Here is a 23,321-nt window from a genome sequence, read left to right as displayed (position 1 = left end):
TTCATCTATTTAAAATATACAGCTCAGTTAACTCTAGCACATTTGTACAGGTGCACAGTCATTGTCTCAGTCCATTTTGGAACACTTCCATCCCCCTGAGTAACTCCCCTTGCACCCCTCTGCCATCAGTCCCCACTCCAACCTGCAGCCCCCGGTAAACACTGATGAGCTTGATTTGGTTTCTGTAGCTATAGTTTTCTGTAGCCTTTTGTAGAAACTTCATCTGAATGTAAGTATCTGACATGTACTTTTAATTCAGAAACTACGCTTACCTTATTAGAATAGCCAAAGACTGGGGTGCCTCAGCCAACTCTTGATTTTGGCTCAGGTCATAATCCCAAGGTTGTGGGACTGAGTCCCTGTCGGGCTCTGTGCTGAGTGTGGAGCCTGCTTAGATTCTCTCTCTCTCTCTCTCTCTCTCTCTCTCTCTCCTCTACCCCTTTCATCAGCTCACTCTTCCTCTCTCTAAAAAGAAAAAAAAAATAAAATTAAATTAAAAAATAAAAATAGATTTAAAAAGTAGCCAAAGACCAACTAAATTAAGTGGATCCTGTATTTCACTATAAACAGTAACAGAATAAATTAATTAGAAGAACTTTCTTAATCAGGCACCAAGACTTTATTTGTGTGCCTCTTTTGTTTGCTGAGTTGCAGCTTACTCTTTTAGTTGGCATCTTGTTCAATTTTGAGCTATGCATCACATATCTTCAAGATATGTGGTTCAATCTTCTTTCCAACTTTAGGCTTTATTCCACAGTCTATTTTATTAAGATATTTTTTTCCCCCAGAACTACAAATTATTTATGTGTGTGCAAAGGGAAAGAAAACAGAGATAGCTAATGAGCCCTCCCAGACATTTGTGGATAGATGAACGGGTGTGAGAAGGATTGATTAATTCCACATTTCTTGGGATGTAGAGAATTCATAAGTTGCATCTATTTGAAATAGAATTTCACTCTGTGTGTTTTTATTTAACAGAAGGAATGTGAAACATGTTCTAGCAAGGAATAAAGCATTGCAATGGACTAAGTCGTATGTTTTACCAGAGTTTCCCTATGATGTCAAGTGCATGTTAGCAGAACAAAAGTGTCCCGATCACAGCATGAGGATAAGGATCATTGAGTTTCTCCAGGCCGACATGACTAAGTATCTGGAAGGCTCACTGTGAGTAATAATAGGCCAGACTTCGTGCTCTGGGAGAGGGTCTGTTTTCGGAGTAGAGTAGAATTCATTTGGAACCAATTTTCCTTAGATTTTGGATGACATATTAGTAATAAGTCCAACATTGCCCAATATTTGAATGTCTACATTGTTATACAGAAGGATTGGAAGAAAAGTGAGTATAATTTGGACTCATAGGAAGGAAATTGGGCTGCTTGAAGTGAAAAATGTCCTTCTTGTTGCACTGAACAGGTATCCCAGCACCCAGCAATACAATGATGTGGTCAACGCCTTGCTGCAAGCCCACCCTTTCTTGGACGAGGATGGCTGTGGCTTTGTAAGTGACCACATGGGGCCCTTCCATCCATCTCAACCCGTCTTAAAATAACAGCTCTGTACTGTCCAGTCATTGTATGCCCCATTTCCCCCTCCCTCAGTCTCTGTCCATCTGTGTCTGTGTCTGTTTCTCTTTCTCTGTCTTTTCTGACTAGTTGTCTCTATCTTGGTCTCTCTCTGATTCTGTTCCTTTGGCTCTGTCTCATTCTGTCAGTCCCTGTTTTTTTTCTTAGCTTTGGTCTCTCTCTCTCTCTCTCTCTCTCTCACCCTCCCTCCCTCCCCCACCTCTCTGTCTGGCTCTGCTCTCTTTTAAAACCTTCTCTATCTCTCTTGTGTCCCTTTGCCTTTTTATTTTTAATCTTTATTTATTTATTTTGATAATAATACTTGTAACCCATATTCTCATTTCTCCAATTATTTCAAAAAGTGTTTTTAAATGGAGTTTTTAAATGTTTATTTCTGAGAGAGCAAAAGAGAGAGAGGGAGAGTGAACACAGGAGGGACAGAGAGAGATGCAGAGAGAGAATCTCAAACGGGATGCACTGTCAGTGCAGAACCCGATGCAGGGCTGGGTCCTGTGAACCTTGAGATCATAATCTGAGTCTAAGTCAAAAGTTGGATGCTTAATCAACTAAGCCACCCAGATGCCCCCCCACTTTGTCTTCATTTAAAAAAATAGACTTTTTTGATCAGTTTTAGGTTTACAGCAAGAGGAAAGTACAGAGATCTCTCATGTAGCCCTGCCCCCACATGTATAGCCTCCCTCCCATTATGAATATCCCCCACAAAGGTGGTACATTTACTACAATGGGTGAATCTATATTGATGCATCATTATCACCCAAGTCCATAGTTTACATTAGGATTCATGCTCGTGGCTGTACATTCTAAAGGTTTGAACAAATATATAATGACACGTACCCATCATCACTGTATCGTACAGAGTATTTTCACGGACCTAAAAATCCCCTGTGCCCCACCTGTTCCTCCCTTCCACATCCACTTCTTTTGTCTTCTTTGTCTCTCCATCAGCATCTTTCTGTCTCTTCCTCAAAACATGTGTAATGTGGAGTCTCTAGGAAGGGTCTTTAAGGGATATAATACCCAAGTGGCGCCTGGGTAGCTCAGTCAGTTGAGCGTCCAGCTCTTGATTTCAGCTCAGATCATGATCTTGGGGTTGTGGGATTGAGCCCCATGTCAGGATCTGTGCTGGGTGTGGAGCCTGCTTGGGATTCTTTCTTTCTCTCTCTCTCTCTCTCTGTCTGTCTGTCTCTCTCTCCCTCTCTCTCTCTGCCCCTTCCCTGCTTGTGTTCTCTCTCTCGAAATGAATAAAAACTACATTAAAAAGTAAAATGTTTTTTTTTAAAAAGAGAGAGATGTAATACCCAAAAAGAGAAGGATGTGGGGTGCCTGGGTGGCTCAGTCGGTTAAGCATCCTACCTCTGCTCAGGTCATGATCTCGCGGTCTGTGAGTTCGAGCCCCGCGTCGGGCTGTGTGCTGTCAGCTCAGAGCCTGGAGCCTGTTTCAGATTCTGTGTCTCCCTCTCTCTCTGCTCCTCCCCTGATCACGCTGTGTATGTCTTTCAAAAATGAATAAATATTTTAAAAAATTTAAAAAAAAAGAGAGAAGGATGTGACACCTATACCAGGGCTATCATCACTAGAAGGAAGTACCTTCCTTCCTCCTTTCCTTCCTTCTATTTTCTTTCTGTATTTTCAAGAAATGTTTATTATGTGGGGATAGAACCAGAATTTTCTGAGTGGGAGAGTGCCATATATATTCTTTTTTTACCATCCAGTCTCAGGAAAGAGATTGGATTCCATGTCTGGAACTAGTAACTATTGAAGCCCAGACTGGAATTGAGGTATTTTTGGTTCTCGTATGACATCCTTTCTAAAGTAAGCTGCTGCATATAAAAGCATACTGCAAAATAAACCTAATTTTCTCTAAAAAAACTCTATACAAAAATCCCAAAAAACTACAAAGAAAACAAACCCAGAGTCCTAACATTGATAATCACACTGATGTGGCTAACAGAATTGATTCTAAGAATGTCTTCTACACTCAAGTATACTATCTGCCGATTAATCAGTGTTACTGTGCATAGAGCTAGTTGCATTTTTAGAAATAATTTAAATATGCTGTTTGAATAAATTATATATTCACAGAGTTCAAAATTCAAAAGCTACAGTAGGCTATGAATGAAAAAGTCTCCCTCCCACCTCTTGTTTTCCCCCTAATTTTCCTCCCCAGAAGTAACTAATGCTATCAAAGATTCCATCCAGAGAATATTTGCATTCATGTAAGCAAATATATATTTATCCATTTACATTTTGACCTTTAGTTTCATGATTATGAAAGTGAGTCAAATAGAAAGTAATGAATAATGCTTACTTCAATTTTGTGTGCATTTTAGCCACCTCCATCCCCAGTGGCATTAATGAAAGATGGTTAACTGATATGGAGACCTGAAAAATTGCTTAGCATGTTACAGCCCATGTTTGCTTAGCATGTACAGCTCATGTTACATAGAATGAAAGGGGAAACTCTGGTACATGGTAGATATTTACCCAAATTCTCCCTGCAAGTGTGCGTGAGGTTATGTTTCTAATGTTACAGTGGAAGACAGAAATTTTCTGAGAATGTTAATGTGTGTGTGTGTGTGTGTGTGTGTGTGTGTGTTTGAGAGAGAGTGAGGGAGAGAGAGTGAGCACAAGTGAGCAAGCTCTTTGTCATTTTTAGGGCTAACTTTATTTGCAACTTTTTATTTTCGTAAGTCCACACAGAAGTTGAAAGAATGCTACAATGGGCACCCATATACCCTTTTATCTAGATCAAGGTTTCTTAACCTTGGTAGTACTTATATTTTAGGCTGGATAATTCTTTGTGGTGGGGGCTGTCCTAGGTTAGTTAGCAGTATCCCTGAGTAGCCCCACCCACTCACCCAAACCATTATGACAAAGCAGTGTCTCCAAACATTGCCATGTGCATTCTGGGAAGAGGACAAAATCCTGGTAATTAAGAATTACTGGGGCGGCTGGGTGGCTCAGTTGGTTGAGCCTCCAACCCTTGATTTCGGCTCAGGTCGTGAACCCAGGGCTGTGATTGAGCCCTTGAGCCCCATGTTGAGCAATGGGCTGAGTGCAGAGCCTGCTTGGGATTCTCTCTCTCTCTCTCTCTCTCTCTCACCCTCTTCCCTGTGTACTCTCTCTCTCTCTACAAAGAAAAAGAAATTCTTTTAAAAAGAATCACTGATTTAGACTCAGTAAGTGTTAATATTTTGCCACATTTATTTTCCCTGTCTCATATTTCTTTATTTGTTTTGGTTGGGCATTTGGAAACAAAAAACAAGTTTCAGACACCATTTCTAAACACTTCAGCATGTATCTTGCAAGGATACGGATGATCTCCTCTACAAGAACGATACCATTTTTATACCTAAGAAAATTAGCAATAATTGCATAATATGATATATAATAATTACCTAATAATATATATAACCCATATTCCCATTTCTCCAATTATTCCAAAATATGTTTTTGAAATGGATTTTTTACTATAAAATCTAGTCAAGGATTATTCATTGCATTTGTTTATTATGTCTTTTTAATTTCTTTTTTTTAATGTTTTTTAAATTTATTTTTGAGAGAGAGAGAGAGGGAGAGAGCATGAGCAGAGGAGGGGCATAGATGGAAACACAGAATCCGAAGCAGGCTCCAGGCTCTGAGCTGTCAGCACAGAGTCGGACGTGGGGCTCAAACTCATGAGCTGCGAAATCATGACCTGAGCCGAAGTTGGCCACCTAACTGACTGAGCCACCCTGGCGCCCCTTTAATTTCTTTTTTCTAATTTCTTTTATTTTTTTTCCCTGATACTTACTTTTTGGACAAGTCTAGTCCAGTTGCCATGTAAGATGTTTCATATTCTAAGTTTGTCTGAAAGTTTCCTAAACATTATATCTGGGTTTAAAATGTGGAGCCAAAACCTGCTGGTGATGCCAGGGACTATTTCATGTACTAGATCGGGTGCCCATAATGTCAGGACTATTTAAAAACTTTTTTTTAATGTTTATTTATTTTTGAGAGAGACAGAGACAGACTGTGAGCAGGGGAGGGGCAGAGAGAAAGGGAGGCAGAATCCGGAGCAGGCTCCAGGCTCTGAGTTGTCAGCACAGAGCCTAATGCGGGGCTTGAACTCACAAACCGCCAGATCATGACTTGAGCTGAAGTCAGACGCTTAACTGACTGAGCCACCCAGGCGCCCCCAGGACTATTTTTTATTTCAGAGGAATTAAAGGAGAGCTGTATCCATATAGCTCTTTCCACCCTACTGCCCACCCCCCCATCCCCCGCAGCCCCCAGGTGGAAGAGTATGGCTAAAAGGATGATTATTCAGTGACATGGGATTTTCTACTGAGGCATCTGTGTAAGGAACTCATGGTGTCAGGCATGTATATTATGTTATGTATATACGTATATGATATTATGCAATTATTGCTAATTTTCTTAGGTATAAAAATGGTAGATGCTCAGTAAATACTTGCCAATTTGTCTTTTCCCTGTTCCTATCAGACAGTTAATAAGAAGAGAGGGGAGAGGCTGGGAAAAAGAAATTGGGAGTTGAAAAACATCCTGGGGGCGCCTGGGTGGCTCAGTCAGTTAAGTGTCCAACTTTGGCTCAGGTCACGATCTCAAGGTTGTGAGTTTGAGCCCCACGTCAGGCTCTGTGCTGACAGCTCAGAGCCCGGAGTCTGCTTCAGATTCTGTGTCTCCCTCTCTCTCTGCCCCTGCCCTGCTCGTGCTCTAAAATAAATAAACATTAGGGGTGCCTGGGTGGCTCAGTCGGTTAAGCGGCCGACTTCAGCTCAGGTCATGATCTCGCGGTCCCTGAGTTCGAGCCCCACGTCCGACTCTGTGCTGACAGCTCAGAGCCTGGAGCCTGTTTCAGATTCTGTGTCTCCCTCTCACTGGCCCTCCCCCATTCATGCTCTGTCTCTCTCTGTCTCAAAAATAAATGTTAAAAAAAAAATTTTTAAATAAATAAACATTAAAAAAAAATTTTTAAACCAAAAAAAAAAGAAAAAAAATCCTAACAGTTGAGTGCTATAATACTTCCCACCACATCAGCAGGTTTAGAAGGACTTCAGAGCTGTAGGAAACATGAGGGGAAAAGTGTGTTTGCATTATTTCATATTTTAAGGCTAAGAAGAATATAAACTATCCATTATTTCTGTGCTGTTGTAAAACGGTGGTGGCTGAGGGCAGACCCACAAGCTTGTGGGAGGTGATGAAGAGTCTCTGACTCATACATAGCTAGGAGCTTAATCAGAGTCAAAGCTGTCGGCTGACCTCAACCCACAGCACTCCTCTCCAGGGCTTGGAAGGTTTTATGAACAAACGGCACTTTACTTTACAAATAACTTCCATGAGTAGCTATTCATTTCAGTCTCCCAAAGCCCAGTGCAGTTTACGGCACTGGTCTGGTTGTTCTATTTCATAGCTGTGGAAACTAAGACAAAGGTTACTTGCTGACGGGTTTCTTGGCTAATACACACGAGGCCTAGACCCTGGGCCCTCCCAGTGGAAGTCTTTCTTCTGAAGGGTAGGGAATAACCCATAGAAACTTTAGCCAGGGAACAAGGAATGGCAAAATCTAAGGGCTAGCCACGCTACTAATGTGATTTCAGTGGCATTCCCATTTGCCTGGGAGGAAACAGAGCTTAGAAAATGTGCCCAAAGTCACCCGGTCTTGGGCCTATTCAAGCATAGTGCACTGCCGGAAGTCAAGGGGCTGAGAAGCAGCCTTGAGGTTCAGGTTTTAAGTGTAGGGATACTCCTCACGCACTAACTTCCTCACCAAGCAAGGCCAAAACTCTGAGTCTTGCTTCTAGTCTGTTCCTTCGACACCTGGGTCCCTCTGCATCACAGAGGACTGACACAAGGTGCCCAATATTTGTAGTTTCAAGATGCAGCGGGCACTGTGCTGGGCTTGGTGGGCAAAGCAGACATGAACCTGCCTTTGTGTGCTTCCAGCCTAATGGAAGGAAAGGAAAGAGAGAAGGAAGGAAGGAGGGAGGGAAGGAAGGAAGAAGAGAAGGAAGGGGGGAAAGTAAAGAGAGGAAGAATGACAAGAACAGAACAGCAAAGCATCACAAAGATGAAGGTAAGGCACCAGTGTGGTAAGTGTGGACAAGGAAAGGTGAGAGCTGATGACCAAGGGAAATGAGCTTCTAGGGCCTGAGAGGTCTCCATAAAGAAGTGATGGCTGAGCTGAGATCTGGAGGCAGAGCAGAGTTAACTAGATACTAGCAGGGTCAGGGAGGACAGGGATAGAGCTTTCCAGGCCAAAATCAAAGGCCCAGCAGAGGAAGAGCATGTTGGCTCGTTGAGAAAGCCCAGTTGTGTCCCTCAGCTGTTGCCCATGTCTTTGATCTCCCAAACACTGCACATGGCAGACAGATTCTCTCAGAGCTCAGATCTGACCATCTGCTTTCTCCCTCAATGTGGCCTAGGAGGACTTCTTAGCCTGGCTTTGCAGCTGGATTACCTATAAAGCCTTGAAAAATACAGACATCCAGGCTCCACTCCGACCTACTGAATCAGAATCTCTAGGGTCTGGGCCAGCAGCATTAGTGTCCTTGGGAACCTGTAAGAAATGCAGATTCTTACATACCCTGACATACCCAACCACAGACTCTGAAAGACTAGCCCAGCAACCTGTGTGTGTGTGTGTGTGTGTGTGTGTGTGTGTTTATTTTGAGAGGGGTGGGGGAAGAGCGAGCATGAGTGGGAGAGGGGCACAGAGAAAGGGAGAGAAAGATAGTCCCAAGCAGGCTCTGCACTGTCAGGACAGAGCCCGACATGGGGCTTGATCTCAGGAACCGTGAGAAATCATGACTTGAGCTGAAATCAAGAGTCAGACACTTAACCGTCTGAGCCACCCAGGTGCCCCAGCAACCTGTGCCATCCTGGAATTGAGATTTGGGTTAAAGTTTGAGAACCATTGCTTTAGAGGAAGAACCCAGGACAAAAGTTCCCTATGAGATGCCGACGTAACCTGTCCACTGACAGGGGTTTGAAAAGATCTGGTTCTGGATTACCGTGAAGCTCCTTTATGGGGTAACCGTGCCTTTTAGGATTGAGCTCACTTCTCTCTCTTGCCTTATTTCCTAGCCTAATCTCTGCCATTCCCCATGGTGACCTCTGCTTCCCGGTCATGCATAGCCCTTGGCAGCTTTCCAAATGGCACGAACTATCCCTCTGTCCACTGCACAGGCTGCTTCCTCTGCCTGGAACTTCTATCTACCCCTTACCAGGCATCCCACCTGCTGTCTTCAACCCCCTGGTGTAGTTTTCTGACACTGAGATCTAAACCTCAGCTCACATGTGCCTCCTACAGGAAGGTTTCTGTAGTCTCCTAGCACAATGTAAGATAATGCTGTCTCTTCCCCTGTTATAACACTGTTCACTCTGAATTGAAATTACTCATCCCTCTGCTAGACTGAATGCTGTGTCTGCCTGAGCCCTCCTCTCTCCCAGGGAAGAAACCTGGTCTTTGTGTTTGAAAGAGCACATGCTCCACAAATATCTGGGGAATGAATGCCAATAGTATTCACCAATGCGAATTTCAAGGGACGACAGAAAAAATGTTTAAGAAAATGCATCAATTCATATCTGCATAAGCCAGTTCTTTCTTCGAACCCAGTGGAAAAGTGGCATGTGTCGTGGCGACAGCAAAGTATGGTAGAAAACATCCAATTTGGGGCACCTGGGTGGCTCAGTTGGTTAAACATTTGACTTCGGCTCGGGTCATGATCTCACAGTTCGTGCTCTGCATTGGGCTCTGCATTGACAGCTCAGAGCCTGGAGCCCGCTTCACATTCTGTGTGTCTCTCTCTGCCCCTCCCCTGCTTGTGTGCTCTTTCTCAAAAAATAAATAAACATTAAAAAATATTTAAAAGAATGAATAATCAGAAATAAATCCATTTAGTTTATTATTAAAAAAAAAAAGAAAACATCCAGTTTTGGGAATTAGAAAACCCCAGTGTGGCATTGGGGGATATATTATTTTTTTTTTTTACTCTGTTTCCTTAGTTATAATTTAGAGATTATAATTTTTATGGCAATATCACAAGATTGTTGTGAAGATAAATGGAAGGATAGTTCTATTAATTTTACTATTGTGAGGTGAAAAGAATTGCAAACCCAAGAGTGATAAAAACTGTATTGTTTATGTGGGATTATGTCAATCTCCTTGAAGAGTAACTGTCTTGTTTTGTTAATTTATGCAGTTTTTGTGGAAACGAGCTCTCAAAGATCGCTTTAAATATGTTCGAAGACCCATAGAAGATGATGAACAAGTGGTGAGAAATAAATGTAAATTTGGACACCGAAGAGGCCAGACCAAGAAATTTCTTCCTGATACAAACTCTGATGGGATTAAAATTGTCCGGATAAAAGTAAGATTGGATATTTAAATATTCTGTTTATTTGTTGACTGGTGATTAAGGCTACTAAGTAACAGCATCTACGATCACTAAAACAAAATCAGATATTCTTTTTGAAAATTGGAGGTAGGGAAATCTGTTCTGTGTGACTAATAATATGAATGATAATATTTCCAAAAGAGGGCTTCTAAAAACAGTTTGAGCAGAGTGTGTTATTCATCATCTCATGTTTATTCTTACGCAACCTTCGAAAAACCTGGAAACGCCCTTATGTTCTGGGTCTTTGAAACATTTCTCTTCCTCTCATCATAAAATATATCTTATGTTCCGGTTGTTCTTATGGCTACAGATGGTATTAAAGACTCATCTCGTGGGGTAGCCTCTATCCCCAAGGTTTCAGGGAGGAAGGTAGGCCACGTGCATGGATATAAACCCCATCTGGCTCTTCCCTTGCCCAGAGGGTCCCCTGTGCCAACCCTGCGGTGCCTCAGGCCTAAGGGCCAGGCAGCGCCTGTAGATCTATCCCTCAGCAGGGGGGTTTGCTGTAAGTAATGTGCATGCAGGTCCTAATTATTGAGATCCTATAAATATCCCTACCTCAGGGCCCCCAAATATGGTCAAGAACAAAAAATGGCCCCTGCTAATAAAGTGAATGAACTCCTTAAGGAAGGATGTCCAAACTACCAAGTATAGAAGAAGTCATATCCCGTGATGGCCAATTGTGTTTCCACCCCAATCCAACATGAATATGTAATCCTTACTCTTCGCCACAGATGCATTGATGTTAGTGATTGTACTTGGTGTAAATATTCCATTTTCGTTCTTAGCTGGTATATTTATTTTATCGAACTAGAGTAGCCGATCTGGGTTGTCTCAGTTTTATTACTACTACCTGTAAGCTCCAGGGAGCAGGAATATTTTTAAACATGTTTTGAAAACATTCATCCCCACATCATAAAAAAGAAAAAAAATTAGATGAAGGTGTGTACATTTTAAATATCTTATAATTTTCAGTAAGATTTCCAAGTCATAGGCCAGTTAAGATAATAAAACTTCTATGCCGGCTCTTCAACGAAAAGACAGGTGAAAGGTAAAGATTTAGTGGTGTAACTTTTTAGAAGTTTTGACTGCAATATTCCAGTTATAAACAATACTCATGATAGAGGCACCTGGGTGGCTCAGTTGGTTGAGCGTCTGACTTCAGCTCAGGTCATGATCTCATGGTTCATGAGTTCAAGCCCCACATTGGGCTCACTGCTGTCAGCCTGTCAGCGTGGAGCCTGCTTTGGATCCTGTGCCCCCCTCTCTCTGCCCCTCCCTTGCTTGCACTTTCCCCACCAAAATAAATAATTATTTATAAAAAAAGTAAATAAATAATACTCATGATAACACAGAATTAGATTTATTTTAATTATCTTTTATACTCTTAAAAATAAAAAGTCACTTTGTAAAGGGACATAATTATGTTACACATAGATTGGCTTTTTCACAAAATTTGATTTTCAGTATACGAAAAATAGAGCTCCTTTCGAAATAAATTAAAGGTTTGCAAATTCAGTTTTCCTTTTTGTTCTATGATGCACGGCCTATCAAAATTCAATGGAATGAATTAATGGTAAATCGGAAGATGAGCAATTGTCGCTAGCACTGGAACTCAAGGGCACATTCGGGGGAGTCAGGGATCACACAAACCAAATGGCAGCTCCTCTCTTGTTGACACATCATCACTGAACCAATCTCTGCACTTCTCTTTCAGTTCCTTCTCAACACTCTTCATGTGATGACACCCTTCGCGAATCTTCCCTTCTTTTCTCCTCCCCCAGGCCCCCAAGACAAGCCTGAATCCTCAGATGAATCCTGCTAAGATCCATGCAGGGGATTTTGCTACAACACACACACACACACACACACACACACACGCACCCAACACAGATGAATGTACCAGGGTCCGAGATGAGTTAAGTTACAACAGAATTTAGTTTTGACCTTCCTACCAGCCAGCTGGCGCAAAAAGAGATTCTAAAGTGGTCATTGTTCACACCTGAAGACACAGTGTTTTTTCTGGCAAACATATCTAATCGGTCAAGATTTACTTTTCTCCTTCTTACAAATGGAGCCACAGATGGCTGATTCTTTCTAAGACTGTAACATCTGTGTCTGTGACCTGCTGTTTTCTAAAGCCCAAACATTTAAGGAATGGGAGAAATTTTACACTCGAATATTACAGAAACAGTGTGCTTCTGTATTTTTTACCCTGAACAGTGATTAAGCAAACGGAAAAACCCTAAGAAGAATGGAAAGACAAATCCACTGAATATACCACTTATCTCGTGGAATTTTATACTTCGGATAAATTGCCTAAATTACTTCCCATCTCCAGCTTGAACTTCTGATAGCTCCTTTTCAATATCTTTAAGATTTCTGAAAATTAAAGACATTTGGATTAAGATACTTTGGTAACTTTCACATCTTTTAAACTTTCTTGCCCGGACATAATATTTCCATAATACAGAAAACAGTTATTTCCTGTGCGACAGAGCTGGAAAATGCTGATGGACGCAAGAAGTCAGGAGTCAGGCTATTTTCTCAAGGGCAGGGAAGTGGGTTTGGATGAACTAGAGGAAGGTCTTGGAAAGGAATAAAGGAGGAGGGGAAGAGATTTTCATTTGTTTTGTTTCATTTCTGTTATTTCTCTTTTGATGGTTGGGAGAAATTTACAAAGAACTGAAGGTAGATGTCTCTGTGAAGGAAGGTGGTTTTCTTACCTTTGTCTCATGGGCTTCTGCAGATAACCCAAGCAGCTGCTGAGTTTGTTTGGGTCTGAGTATTGGCCACGGACGTTTTATCCCTAACTTTCCTCCCATCCCAATCTCCCAGGCCAGTTTAGTGCTGCTTAAACTACACTATGAAACCCAGAGCATCCACAGTGTTAAAGTATCCACCCATGAGTCCTAAATATACCCAGGTTGCTCATATTCTGCTGCTAAGACTTATCACCACGTTGTATGGATGGCTGTACTTGTGAGAATCCCAGACTATGTTTTCAGACCAATCCTACAAAATATTGCGCGTTTTGCAATGTTTAAAAATCTTTTCCCAACCCCATGACCTCATGTCATGGCTGCTTGTATGGTCATGAAGCCAAACTCAACAGCTGTGTTATCGCTCTTATGCATCTGACTTTTAGTTTTAGGTCTAAGCAATTTGCAACCCTGTGAATTGATAAATCTATTTCCTTTGCTTAATTGTCTTTGACTATACTCTGTCTTATGTTTATAAACAGAGGTATAATTAGATTCTCAAAATGGCAGACTTAACTGAGTAATTTCATACGTTGCTGACATCTTGTTTAAATGACGACACTGGCTTTAAAAGCTTACATGAATTGGGGCACCTGGGTGGCTCAGTCAGTTAGGCATCTGACTTTGGCTCAGATCATGGTCTCGCATGCAGTTTGTGAGTTTGAGCCCCGCGTCTGGCTCTTGTGCTGACAGCTCAGAGCCTGGAGCCTGCTTTGGATTCTGTGTCTCCCTTTCTCTCTGCCCCTCCCCTGCTCGTGTTCTGTCTCTCAAAAATAAATACATGTTTAAAAAAAAATTTTAAAGCTTACATGAATTGTATAGAGCTGCGTGGCAGGGTAGTGGAATTTTACCTTGTAGTATTTGTGCGTGTGTGAAAAATCTCAGGTGTAAATTAGAGTTGAGGGAGTCCAACTCAGTTCATGGTGTATCATGGTCATTGTCCTGTAAGCCTCGCTCTTGTTCTGTACATTTCTTTGTGTTCTCCTCCCTATCTGCTCTTCCCTCACTTCTGCCCTTGGGCCACCAGTCCAAAGCGTTCCGTATGCATCTTTTTATCTATAAGTGTTCCAGTTGGGTTTATATATATATATATATATATATATGACTTAATGTAAATGGTATTCTAGACTTCATTCTTGTTTCACTTTTTTCACTAATACTCTCTGAGACTCATTCACATTAGTGTATTCTAGCTCATGATTGCAGTGATTATAACGTACTGTTTACCTCAAGCCCTGTTCCTCCCCCACCAGGAGCTGTGTGGTAGGGAACACCGTCATACATGTCTGCTTCTGGCCCTACCTGTGTGTTACTTCTCTGGGGTGTGTACCCAGAAGTGGAGCTGATGGGGTGGAGGGTGTGCATTTACTGCATTTGACCACTTCCTTGCCAGATGACTTTGTCTTGTTACCACAGCCATGCGTCCCCTTGTATTCCTGCCAACCCCTGGCATTATTCAGCCTTCTAAACTTTTCCAAGTCTAAGAAGCATCAAGGGTAATCTCATTCTTGCCGTGATTTGCATTTCCCTGGATAACTAATGAGTCTGAGCATCTCCCCACATGTTTGTTAGCCTTGTGAATTTCTTCTTTTAGAAAATTCTCTCTTTAGATCCATTGCCCATTTTTTAAACGAGTTAGCATCTTTTTCTTGTTAATTTGTAGGAAGCAGTCCTTCCCGTGCCCTAAGCCACAAAGACGTTCTCCTACTCTTTGTTCTATTAAATTTATTGTTTTCACTTTCATGTTCAGACCTTTAAGTCATCTGGAGTCCATCTTCTATACAGTATTAAGTAGGGATCACCACATAATGAGCTGCTTTCTCAATACCAATTACAAAACAATCCATCCTTTTCTTATCAGTTTATGGTGACACTTTTATTGTATATTAAGTTTCCAAATAGACATGGGTATGTTCTGGGCACTATCTCTTTATTCCATTAGTCTATCAGTCTGTTTTTAATGCCATTGCCACATTACATTTGATGACTTAGTGTTTATTACTTAGTATCGTTTAGTGCTTAGTGTCGAGACATTTTTGTTCCCTGTGGAAGATGTGTTGGGTCAGGGAAGTCCCTCAGTATAGAGGTTTCTGATCAAATTCATCCTCATTTTTCAGAATAAGGGGAAGGACAGGAGATCCTTCTCTCGGGAACCAGTCCCTGGGACTCCTCTGCCACATCTGCCCTCCCACAGGAGAACTAGAGCCTGGGCTAGTGGTGCCACATTCAAGTGGGAAGGCTGGGCCAAAAGAAGGTTCTGGGCATCTGTCAGCACAGGCAGCTCCGGGATAAGCTCTGTCTTGCTCACGGGGAAAGCCTTCTGTGACATGATGGGGATTCCCAGCTGGAGGAACCCTGCTCCTGTCTTCCTGGGATTGAGGTAGCAGCGGCATCTGATCTACCTGAGGCACTGAGTGTGGATCCTTACACGGTCACAGCCTGATGCTCGTCCTTTCTTGAAATCTCTGTGCCAGAGGATTTCTTGGCGGTCCTCTTGGGCCTCTGCCAAATGCCCCGTTTGAGACACTGGGATGTCAATAAACTTTCAAAATGCTTAAATTCTTCTTTACTGCTTTTTTGACCAATGCATGCATTTCCTTTTAGTAAGTAATTGAGGTTTCTTTCAGCCAACAGAGCCCTCAAACTATTATAAACTTTTTCTCATGGGATATAAGCAACTTTGATAATAGCCAATGCTTCTTTCAAAATTTCTTAAAAAAAAAATTGGCTTCCCCCTTTCCGGTGTCCATTTCTTTACCTTTTATGGCTGATCTTTTCGTTTACTTTGAAAATCTTCTCCTCTATCTTTGTGAGGTAGATTAACTCTAAATTGGATAGTTGGTGAAAATTTATTTTGTGTTCTTGAAGCAGGATAGAAAGGACTCTGAAGTTTCTACAGGACCATTGCTTCTCTCTTTCTAATTTTTTTAAAATTGCAATGAAGTTTTCTCAGTTCGGGAATTTTTAATGTGATCTTTAAGTGCATAAATTATTTTATCTTTGTTAATTAATTTAACCTGCTTTTAGTTTCTTTTTAATAGTTTTCAATAAATAACTTAATTCTATAAATCACTTTCTTCAAAACTCCCTTCAATATCATCTTCTAGGGGTCCTCATTTTATGATGTACTTGTTATATCCCGTTCTGAGTCCTTACAATCCATGTTATCTTCTCCAGGAATAGCAGCAGTTCTAGACTTCTAGTCCCTCATTAATCTGCTTATTGTGGTTCTGTTCATTATTGAAACTGGGGTATTGAAGTCTCCAACTTTTATGATTACTGACTTGTCTCTTTCTCCCTCAATTCTGTCAGTTTTTACTGCATGAGTTTTGGGACTCGGTTATTAGGGGTATAGCAGTTTATAATTGTTGTATCTTCCCAATGGGTTGGCTTTCTTCCCATTATAAAATATCCTCCTTTGACTCTAGGAACAATTTTTGTCTCAAAGTTTATTTAGTCTGATATTAGTAGCCATTCCCTCTCTCTTTCGGTTTCTGTTTGCATGTTATACCTTTGCCCATATTTTTATCTTTAAGCAATTTGTGTCATTAAATCTCAATTTGTCTCTAGTAGACGAGATGTAGTTGGATCATTTTTACAATCTTGTCTGCCAATCAAATATAGCTGCTGATAAGATAGAATTTGTGTCTCCTGTTTTGATATTTGTGTTTTATTCATTATCTGTTGTTATTTTATTCTTTTCAAAAAAATTTTAGGGGCACCTGTGTGGCTCAGTCAGTTAAGCAGCTGACTTCAGCTCAGGTCATGATCTCACGTTGTGTGGGTTTGAGCCCCACGTTGGACTCTGCGCTGACAGCTTGGAGCCTAGAGCCTGCTTCAGATTCTCTGTCTCCCTCTCTCTCTGCCCCTCCCCCGCTCACACACACACACACACACACACACACTCTCTCTCTCTCTCTCTGTCTCTCTCTCAAAATATAAATATTAAAAAAAATTTTTTTTTGATGTTTATTTATTTTTGAGAGAGAGGGCAGAATGTGAGCAGGGAAGGGGCAGAAAGAGAGGGAGACACAGAATCTGAAGCAGGCTCCAGGCTCCAAGCTGTCAACACAGAGCCCAACGAGGGGCTTGAACTCACTAACTGTGAGATCATGACCTAAGCCAAAGTCAGATGCTTAACCGACTGAGCTACCCAGGTGCCTCCATTATTTCATTAAATCTTTAATTACTGCCTTCTTTTGTGTTAAGTAAACATTCTCTAGTGTAATAATTTAATTTCCCTTCTTGTTTACTTTAGTGTATATACATTTTTAGTTATTTCCTTAGTGGTTTCCCGGAGAAATAGAACTAACATCTTAAATTTCAATAATCTAGTTCGGGTTAATATCAATTTAATTATAATAGCATACAAAATCTTTGTCCCTATATGGTTCCATCCTTCTCCCCTTTTGTGCTGTTATTGTCACATAAATAACATTTTATACAGTGTATATCCAACCACATGGGTTTATAATTACAGCTTCATGCAATTGTCTTTAAATTAAGATAGGAGAAAGGGTTACAAACAGAAAATGCATTTATACTCTCTTTTATGTTTATGACCTTTACCAATGTTCTGTTTTTTCATGTGGATTTAAGTCATAGCCTAATGTTCTTCTATTTTTCTGCTAGTGACCAATTCTCTCAGTTTTTATTTTTTTGGGAATGTCTTAAATCTCTCCTTCATATTTGAAAGGTGTTCTGCTGAATATAGAATTCTTGTAGTTTATTGTTTTCTGGTTTGAGTATTGGGTGTTCTGATATCTCAGTTAAGTGGTTTTGACTGTAGCCAACAGAAAATCCTTTCTAAAACCGGCCCATATTATAAGGACAGCTATGCTCTCACATTATAAAAAACTCAGAGGTAGAGGAGGGTGGGCATTATGACTGCTCACCATTTTAACCATCTTGTCTCCCCCAGACATTCAGCACGATTGTTACTTCTCCACTCCCTTGAAATCAGGAAATCAGGTGTGGCCACGAGACTGACTTTAACCAAGGAATATGAGTAGAAGTGACATGTTCGTGGACGATCGGGTGTGCAGTGCCCCTCTTCTCCTTTTTTCTTTATGTGCGATGCCTAACAACATTCTAGGTGGTGGAGCCAGGTCCTTGGGTGAGGAGGATGACGAGTTGGGCCCCAATATGGACATATCACAGGAGTAACAAATAAACTTCTGTTGCTTTAAGGTTCGGCCGCTGTTAGGCACAGCAGCATTAACTGTGCCTATCCTGAGTGATCTCGGGGGCTCCCAGCACAGAATGTTAGGCTTTGGATCCACATCTCAGTGATTCTCTCTGTGTTGGCTTCATGAAGTGACAGAGGCATTTTTGAGGATCCAGCTGATCCTGCCATCCTTCCCAGGGATTTCATAGTCTGTATCTTTGTTCTATATCCGGATTGCAGAGATCTATGAGAAGTGTTACCATATGTCATAATAAAAGTGCTTACAACATAGGGAAACTTTGCTTTATGTAAAAAGTACCTAGTTTTCACATATTCAGTGAATCCATTTGGAGATTCTTTCTAGTTCCTCAATACAGAGCAGATCATCTCCATTGTGACCTTGTTAAGGGGATTTCTCAGAGTCTGAAACATGGAGGAAACAAAGTAATATTGCCCCATCTGATGTGGAATATCCTATCAAACATGTCTTGGCAGTTTCTTTCAAGAGATTAACCTGTGCTTTTTATTTATTTATTTATTTTAAATATGAAATTTATTGTCAAATTGGTTTCCATACAACACCCAATGCTCATCCCAACAGGTGCCCTCCTCAATTGCCCATCACCCTCCCCCCAACCACCCCCCATCAACCCGCAGTTTGTTCTCAGTTTTTAAGAGTCTCTTATGTTTTGGCTCCCTCCCTGTCTAACCTCTTTTTTTTTTTCCTTCCCCTCCCCCATGGTCTTCTGTTAAGTTTTTCAGGATGCATATAAAAGCAAACACATATGGTATGTGTCTTTCTCTGTATGACTTATTTCACTTAGCATAACACTCTTTCCAGTTCCATCCACGTTGCTACAAAGGCCATATTTCATTCTTTCTCATTGCCAAGTAGTATTCCATTGTGTATATAAACCACAATTTCTTTATCCATTCATCAGTTGATGGGCATTTAGGCTCTTCCCATAATTTGGCTATTGTTGAAAGTGCTGCTATAAACATTGGGGTACAAGTACCCCTATGCATCAGTACTCCTGTATCCCTTGGGTAAATTCCTAGCAATGCTATTGCTGGGTCATAGGGTAGATCTATTTTTAATTTTTTGAGGAACCTCCACACTGTTTTCCAGAGTGGCTGCACCAGTTTGCATTCCCACCAACAATGCAAGAGCATTCCCGTTTCTCCACATCCTCTCCAGCATCTATAGTCTCCTGATTTGTTCATTTTGGCCACTCTGACTGGCGTGAGGTGATCTCTGAGTGTGGTTTTGATTTGTATTTCCCTGATGAGGAGTGACGTTGAGCATCTTTTCATGTGCCTGTTAGCCATCTGGATGCCTTCTTTAGAGAACTGTCTATTCATGTTTTCTGCCCATTTCTTCACTGGATTATTTGTGTTTTGGGTGTGGAGTTTGGTGAGCTCTTTATAGATTTTGGATACTGGCCCTTTGTCCAATATGTCATTTGCAAATATCTTTTCCCATTCCGTTGGTTACCTTTTAGTTTTGTTGATTGTTTCCTTTGCAGTGCTGAAGCTTTTTATCTTCATGGGGTCCCAATAGTTCATTTTTGCCTTTAATTCCCTTGCCTTTGGGGATTTGTTAAGTAAGAAATTGCTGTGGCTGAGGTCAGAGAGGTCTTTTCCTGCTTTCTCCTCCAGTGTTTTGATGGTTTCCTGTCTCACATTCAGGTCCTTTATCCATTTTGAGTTTATTTTTGTGAATGGTGTGAGAAAGTGGTCTAGTTTCAACCTTCTGCATGTTGCTGTCTAATTCTACCAGCACCAATTGTTAAAGAGACTGTCTTTTTTCCATTGGATATTCTTTCCTGCTTTGTCAAAGATTAGTTGGCCGTACTTTTGTGGGTCTAGTTCTGGGGTTTCTATTCTATTCCATTGGTCTATGTGTCTGTTTTTGTGCCAATACCATGCTGTCTTGATGATTACAGCTTTGTAGTAGAGGCTAAAGTCTGGGATTGTGATGCCTCCTGCTTTGGTTTTCTTCAGTATTACTTTGGCTATTCGGGGCTTTTTGTGGTTCCATACATATTTTAGGATTGCTTTTTCTAGCTTCGAGAAGAATGCTGGTGCAATTTTGATTGGGGTTGCATTGAATGTGTAGATAGCTTTGGGTAGTATTGACATTTTAACAATATTTATTCTTCCAACCCATGAGCACGGAATGTTTTCCCATTTCTTTATATCTTCTTCAATTGCCTTCATAAGCTTTCTATAGTTTTCAGCATACAGATCTTTTACATCTTTGGTTAGGTTTATTCCTAGGTATTTTATGCTTCTTGGTGCAATTGTGAATGGGATCAGTTTCTTTATTTGTCTTTCTGTTGCTTCATTGTTAGTGTATAAGAATGCAACTGATTTCTGTACATTGATTTTGTATCCTGCAACTTTGCCGAATTCATGTATCAGTTCTAGCAGACTTTTGGTGGAGTCTATCGGGTTTTCCATGTATAATATCATGTCATCTGCAAAAAGTGAAAGCTTGACTTCATCATTGCCAATTTTAATGCTTTTGATTTCCTTTTGTTGTCTGATTGCTGATGCTAGAACTTCCAACACTATGTTAAACAACAGCGGTGAGAGTGGACATCCCTGCCGTGTTCCTGATCTCAGGGGGAAAGCTCTCAGTTTTTCCCCATTGAGGATGATATTAGCTGTGGGCTTTTCATAAATGGCTTTTATGATGTTTAAGTATGTTCCTTCTATCCCAACTTTCTTGAGGGTTTTTATTAAGAAAGTATGCTGAATTTTGTCAAATGCTTTTTCTGCATCAATTGACAGGATCATATGGTTCTTATCTTTTCTTTTATTAATGTGATGTATCACATTGATTGATTTGTGAATGCTGAACCAGCCCTGCAGCCCAGGAATGAATCCCACTTGATCATGGTGTATAATTTTTTTTATATGCTGTTGAATTTGATTTGCTAGTATCTTATTGAGAATTTTTGCATCCTTATTCATCAGGGATATTGGCCTGTAGTTCTCTTTTTTTGCTGGGTCTCTGTCTGGTTTAGGAATCAAAGTAATGCTGGCTTCATAGAATGATTCTGGAAGTTTTCCTTCCCTTTCTATTTTTTGGAACAGCTTGAGAAGGATAGGTATTATCTCTGCTTTAAATGTCTGGTAGAATTCCCCTGGGAAGCCATCTGGTCCTGGACTCTTATTTGTTGGGAGATTTTTGATAACTGGTTCAATTTCTTCACCAGTTATGGGTCTGTTCAAGCTTTCTATTTCTTCCTGTTTGAATTTTGGAAGTGTGTGGGTGCTTAGGAACTTGACCATTTCTTCCAGGTTGTCCAGTTTGTTGGCATATAATTTTTCATAGTATTCCCTGATAATTGCTTGTATTTCTAAGGGATTGGTTGTAATAGTTCCATTTTCATTCATGATTTTATCTATTTGGGTTATCTCCCTTTTCTTTTTGAGAAGACTGGCTAGAGGTTTATCAATTTTATTTTTTCAAAAAACCAACTCTTGGTTTCCTTGATCTGCTCTACGGTTTTTTTTAGATTCTATATTGTTTATTTCTGCTCTGATCTTTATTATTTCTCTTCTTCTGCTGGATTTAGGGTGTCTTTGCTGTTCTGCTTCTATTTCCTTTAGCTGTGCTGTTAGATTTTGTATTTGGGATTTTTCTTGTTTCTTGAGATAGGCCTGGATTGCAATGTATTTTCCTCTCAGGACTGCCTTCACTGCCTCCCAAAGTGATTGGATTGTTGTATTTCCATTTTCATTTGTTTCTATATATTTTTTAATTTCTTCTCTAATTGCCTGGTTGACCCATTCATTCTTTTGTAGGGTGTTCTTTCACCTCTATGCTTTAGAGGTTTTCCAGGCTTTTTCCTGTGGTTGATTTCAAGCTTCATAGCATTGTGGCCTGAAAGTATGCATGGTATGATCTCAATTCTTGTAAACTTATGAAAGGCTGTTTTGTGACCCAGTATGTGATCTATTTTGGAGAGTGTTCCATGTGCACTCGAGAAGAAAGTATATTCTGTTGCTTTGGGATGCAGAGTTCTAAATATGTCAAGTCCATCTGATCCAATGTATCATTCAGGGCCCTGTTTCTTTATTGATCTTGTGTCTAGATGATCTATCCATCGTTGTAAGTGGAGTATTGAAGTCTGCAATTACCACATTCTTATCAATAAGGTTGCTAATGTTTGTGATTAATTGTTTTATATATTGGGGGCTCCCGTATTCGGCACATAGACATTTATAATTGTTAGCTCTTCCTGATGGATGGAACCTGTAATTACTATATAATGCCCTTCTTCATCTCTTGTTACAGCCTTTAATTTAAAGTCTGGTTTGTCTGATATAAGTATGGCTACTCCAGCTTTCTTTTGAAAGGCAGCTATGCTCACCACTATACCACCAACGCTGCACGGCTACCCCAGCTTTCTTTTGACTTCCAGTAGCATGATAGATAGTTCTTCATCCCCTCACTTTCAATCTGAAGGTGTCCTCAGGTCTAAAATGAGTCTCTTGTAGACAGCAAATAGATGGGTCTTATTTTTTTTATCCATTCAGATACCCAAGTCTTTTGGTTGGAGCATTTAGTCCATTTACATTCAGTGTTATTATTGAAAGATAGGGGTTTAGAGTCATGGTGATGTCTGTAGCTTTAATGCTTGTAGTGATGTCTCTGGTACTTTGTAGTCCTTGCATCATTTCATTCACAGAGTCCCCCTTAGGATCTCATGTAGGGCAGGTTTAGTGGTGATGAATTCCTTCAGTTTTTGTTTGTTTGGGAAAATCTTTATCTCTCCTTCTATTCTGAATGACAGACTTGCTGGATAAAGGATAAAGGCTGCATTTTTTTTTTTTTTTTCTGTTCATCACATTGAAGATTTCCTGCCATTCCTTTCTGGCTTGCCAAGTTTCAGTAGATAGATCTGTCACTAGTCTTATTGGTCTCCCTTTATATGTTTGAGTGTGTTTATCCCTAGCTGCTTTCAGAATTTTCTCTTTATCCTTGTATTTTGCCAGTTTCACTACGATATGTCATGCAGAAGACCGATTCAAGTTACGTCTGAAGGGAGTTCTCTGTGCTTCTTGGATTTAAATGCCTTTTCTTTCCCCAGATCAGGGAAGTTCTCAGCTATGATTTGTTCAAGTACACCTTCAGCCCTTTCCTCTCTCTCTTACTCTTCTGGAAGTCCTAATTATATGGATATTGTTCCGTTTCATTGCATCACTTAGTTCTCTAATTCTCCCCTCATACTCCTGGATTTTTTTAATCTCTTTTTCTCAGCTTCTTCTTTTTCCATAATTTCATTTCTAATTCCCCTATTCTCTCCTCTGCCTCTTCAATCCGAGCTGTGGTCACCTCCATTTTATTTTGCACCTCATTTATAGCGTTTTTTAGCTCCTCATGACTATTTCTTAG

The 23,321-nt window shown here is 40.6% G+C and overlaps 1 protein-coding gene across 1 annotated transcript in view; it reads left to right on the top strand.

Moving 5' to 3' along the window:
- The window catches only part of SAMD3 (sterile alpha motif domain containing 3), a 57,075-nt gene that overhangs the window by 20,940 nt on the left and 12,814 nt on the right, over positions 1-23,321 (top strand). Inside the window, exons 5-7 of the mRNA XM_058735235.1 lie at positions 979-1,164; positions 1,414-1,498; positions 9,788-9,955. Of these exons, the coding sequence (XP_058591218.1) occupies positions 979-1,164; positions 1,414-1,498; positions 9,788-9,955 (439 nt within the window). The remainder of the gene's footprint in view (positions 1-978; positions 1,165-1,413; positions 1,499-9,787; positions 9,956-23,321) is intronic.

This window comes from Neofelis nebulosa, chromosome 6, assembly GCF_028018385.1.
Source record: "Neofelis nebulosa isolate mNeoNeb1 chromosome 6, mNeoNeb1.pri, whole genome shotgun sequence".
NCBI lineage: Eukaryota > Metazoa > Chordata > Mammalia > Carnivora > Felidae > Neofelis > Neofelis nebulosa.
Note: the sequence above shows the minus strand (reverse complement) of the source record. Positions and strands in the feature narration are given on the sequence as shown.